Source organism: Elaeis guineensis, chromosome 4 (genome assembly GCF_000442705.2).
Source record: "Elaeis guineensis isolate ETL-2024a chromosome 4, EG11, whole genome shotgun sequence".
Classification (NCBI taxonomy): Eukaryota; Viridiplantae; Streptophyta; class Magnoliopsida; order Arecales; family Arecaceae; genus Elaeis; species Elaeis guineensis.
In genome coordinates, this window is record NC_025996.2 from 2411844 (window position 1) to 2416019 (window position 4176).

At 40.7% G+C, this 4176-nt stretch overlaps 1 protein-coding gene across 1 annotated transcript in view; it reads left to right on the top strand.

The window, feature by feature from the left end:
• The first annotated feature begins 2284 nt into the window (after window positions 1-2284).
• The window catches only part of LOC140856989 (low-specificity L-threonine aldolase 1-like), a 2196-nt gene continuing 304 nt past the window's right edge, over window positions 2285-4176 (top strand). The window contains exons 1-2 of the mRNA XM_073255188.1: window positions 2285-2403; window positions 3849-4172. Of these exons, the coding sequence (XP_073111289.1) occupies window positions 2389-2403; window positions 3849-4172 (339 nt within the window). The 5' untranslated portion in view covers window positions 2285-2388. The remainder of the gene's footprint in view (window positions 2404-3848; window positions 4173-4176) is intronic.

Below are 4176 nucleotides of genomic sequence, written 5' to 3' on the forward strand. Positions count from 1 at the left end.
AGGGCTGTTGACTATATGATCAATGAGTGCTGCTGAGAATTCAGCCAGAGCCAAGGTTAGGATGACTGCTTTAGGTCATCATTGCAGCAGCTATAGTCTTTTGAAGATAGTATGCAAATAAATGCACATATTGACCTGAACAGAAAGTTCTCTTACATGAGAATTTTATTATGATGAAATTCATCTGAGCTCCAATTCATCTAGGAAAACAATATCAGAATGTAGTTATTGAAGTTGACATGTTGTGAGATGTATCTACTTATGTGGAGATTTGACTTTTGCATTCGGATCCTCTAAGTAATGAATCTCTTGACATTGGTTCCCAAGGATACGATATGCACACTATCCAGCCGTAACCAAAATTTTCCACATTCATTCTGTCCGAAGGTTTGACTAGATATCAGGAAACACTTTTCCCAAGGGCAAATATTCTGTTACTCCGTGGAGTTGTTTTACCAAAATCATTTTGACCGATCACTAGTCCATATATTCAATGCATCAAAAATGTAGACATATATCTGTCTTTTGTGTCTGTCTCTTTGGCATGTTATCTATTGATTCTCATTGTCATTATTGTTATTATTATCGTCTTAAGAAGCTTGCATTGTGCATTGCACCTTATTTGGCATTCAAGGATTGGAATAATATGTTCAGATATACGGTCAGCCCTTAGGAAAATAACTAGTCTGCAACAGAACTTGGATTGTTCTATGCTTTACAGAAGCAGAAATAATTGGCAGCTTAATACAGACCCTGGCCTTTTCCTTTTTTGTGTGTGTGTGTGTGTGTTGGCTTTGCAGATTCTGTGGTTCAACAGAGAAGTTCACAAATAAAGAGAACTGGAAGCACACTCTGTGGCCTGTTGGGAGTATATAGGACAACTGTTATGGAAAGCAGCTTTTGGCAGAGTATGATAGAATCCAGAGGCTTCTGGAAGTGTAAAGAAAAAAAAGATTATGATTGCAAAATGACAGGCGAAGCATGATCAAACACTAGATGAAAATTTGGCACTTGTGGGTCAAGTTAATGACAATGCAGATTCTCATTACAATTTGCCAGATACATGTTGAAGTAAAACTGATGTGCAAAAGTTAGTTGAACAGAATTTTTGCTTGTTCTGATGGACCTGCACAATTAGTAGCTAACTAGCCAACCACATGGAGAACTCATGCAATTAAGTTGTGGTGGAAGATCATCCTTCAGAGAGAGATATGACAGTTGCTTGAGGTCCAACTCTGCAGCCAATTGTTGTTGCAATGTTGTGGAAGGTGAAATAATTTGTAAGGCTATTTTCTTGGATCTGACGGTAGGAGAGAAGACGGTTACCAATTCAGTTTATGAGGTCAAAATGGATGATGTGATTGAAACTGATTCCAGTGAAGACAACAATATTTTGATTCGAAGAAAGATCAGTTGAAATTACAGTGCTTCCAGCTGCAGATTCCGAAGATATCAGACATGTTGGAGACATCAATAAACTTGTTGGAGCCGTCAATTCTGGTGAGATGGTTATCCAGAAGACAAGCATTAAGTTTACGTGTTTCTTTCTTCTTCTTTTTTTTTGAGAAAAATACAGTAAGGACCACTAGCACGAGGGATGCCAATTGATTAATCTAAAGATGGCTGGTATTCGGTGCATGCATTTCCCATCTAATGCGGCTTTTGGTACCTAATTTTCCTTGGCAACTATTAGCCAGACACAGGTATAGGACTCTACTTGTAAGCCGATGATAACAGCAAAAATGTCTTTTTCTCTTTCAAAGAGCCCTTTAGTTGCTGCCCTTTGTTCTTGGTATCTAATTTTCCTTGGCAAGTCATGGTAGTTAGAGATATCTGGCTCAACATGTGAGACTTGAGTAGAGTAATGATAATAGCAAATTTGTACTTTACTTTCTTGGAAGCTGCTTCGTTGTTGCCATTCCAATATGAACACAATTTCCAAAAGATGTTGCTGCCCTTTGTTCTTGGTTTATAATTTCACTTGGCAAGTTAGACTAGCTAGACAGGGATATGTGAGACAACATGTAAGACTAATTACAATGATGATAATAGCAAATTTGTATTTTACTTTCTTGGGAGCCGCCTAGTTGTTGCCTTTCCAATACGAACACAAGTTTAAAAAGATGTTGCTGGCCTTTGTTCTTGGTATCTTATTACATCTGGCAAGTTGGACTGGCCAGACAGAGATACGTGGCTCAACATTAAAGATTGAATACTTTCTTAGAAGCCGCCTAGTTGTTGCCATTTGCATACGAACGCAAGTTTTAAAAGACGTTGTGCCCAGCGATACGCCTCGAGACCAAGCGCCTCGTGGTCAGGCCGGATTTTGACGGCAACACCCAGCAATAGTAACAATGCATAAGATCCAAACGTCAGTGTCAAAGATCAATGCAGGGCGCTGAGGTACATTTCCCACAAGATGTTACATCGGGCTCCCCACTATAATTGTCAATTATTTTATTGGTCAATTCAATGTTGCCTTTGTTGCTGATCAGAATGACAAGAATCTAGGCTTTTCTAATGAAACTCTTTGGCAGATAAATGCTGCTTCTTAGCTGCCATAAAATGTCAAAATAGAATTCTCTTCTTTCTTGTATATTCTATGATGGGTGCTAAACTGATATACGACGGGAACCACATCCTTCATATCTAGTGTACGCAAAATCCATACTTTAATAAGACAGTGTGTATTTATTAACATGCAATTATATGTCTGAAAACTTGCCAAAAGGTTTAGAATAACAATGAACATAACATTGCTATGGCTACTCCAACGTATTTTAACGTAGCATTGCTATGGCTACTCCAACGTATTTTTGAGACCTTCGTTATAGTTCTAAGTATTATATAGAAACGATAAAGAAGAAAATAGAACCTTCAATAGCGATGTTTTGAGGAGCAATATCGTTATTTTCTCCGGTCAAACGGGGTCCGTTATTTGAAGAAGTCGGCGTTATATTGATATCATGGCCGCCTTCTACTTTGGTCTTTGGACGTCCGGACGAAAATATCTCTTGGCTTTCCTATCCCAACACGACGTTATCAATTCATGCCAACCGAAGGATGGCGATGGAGGAAGCTAGATGGAAAATAATGAAGAGGATTCCAGAATTTTGAGGTGCATCCAAACGAGGATTCCATGGAATCTTAGGGTTAGGTTTTTAAAAGCAAGGAGTGGTGGAGAGGCTTCTCGACCTTGCTCGACGTGTGGAGGGGCGCTCTCCGAGATTTTTGCTTCTTTTTTCTCCCTCTTCTCGCGTTTTCTGGGGTTCGGATTTGAGCCAAAGGTGGGATCTTTGGAGGAGGGTTCGGTACAATTCCGGATTTTGGGGTTGGGTGTTCGTGTTAGTGGGTGTTTGAGAATCTGCCTTCTCTCCGAAAGAGAAGGAGGCAAGTGTAAAAAGTTTTATCGAGGTGGGGTTTAAGACCAGAAGGTAAGATTCTTCGTTCTATTTTTGGAAGAAATAAAGGAAGATTTTTGTTGATTTTATCTTTATCAGAGAAGAAGGAGAGTTCTAGTTATTTATGTACTTATTTTGTATTGAATTCGACGGGAAAATCTTGCCAATATGCGGTTTTCTGGCCATTGGATTGTTGGACTGGACTTTCCTTTCCGGACCATTGATGAAGATTTTCTCAATGTGAGTGAGGTATGTAGCCCATTGGTTGCACGGCTGCGACCGGGCTGCTGATGCTGAATCGGGCTCTCTGCTTCTTGCGATAGAGTTTATTTTGTAAACTTGCTGGATAATTTAGGAATTTTGTTTTAATTTCTCAGTGTATTTTGATGAAATGTTCTGTTTATTGTTTTTGCTGGATAAAATTTTGACGTCTATGAACAACATCAGACAATGGTGATGAGAAGAGTAGACCTCCGATCTGACACCGTCACGAAGCCCACGGAGGCGATGCGAGCTGCCATGGCGAGCGCCGATGTGGAGGACGACGTTTTGGGCTCCGACCCCACCGCCCACCGCTTCGAATCCGAGATGGCGAGGGTCATGGGGAAGGAAGCCGCTCTCTTCGTGCCCTCGGGCACCATGGGAAATCTCATATCGGTGCTTGTCCATTGCGAGGTCAGGGGCAGCGAGGTCATCCTTGGGGACAATTCCCACATACATGTTTACGAAAATGGAGGCATATCGACCATTGGAGGCGTGCACCCAAGGACCGTCA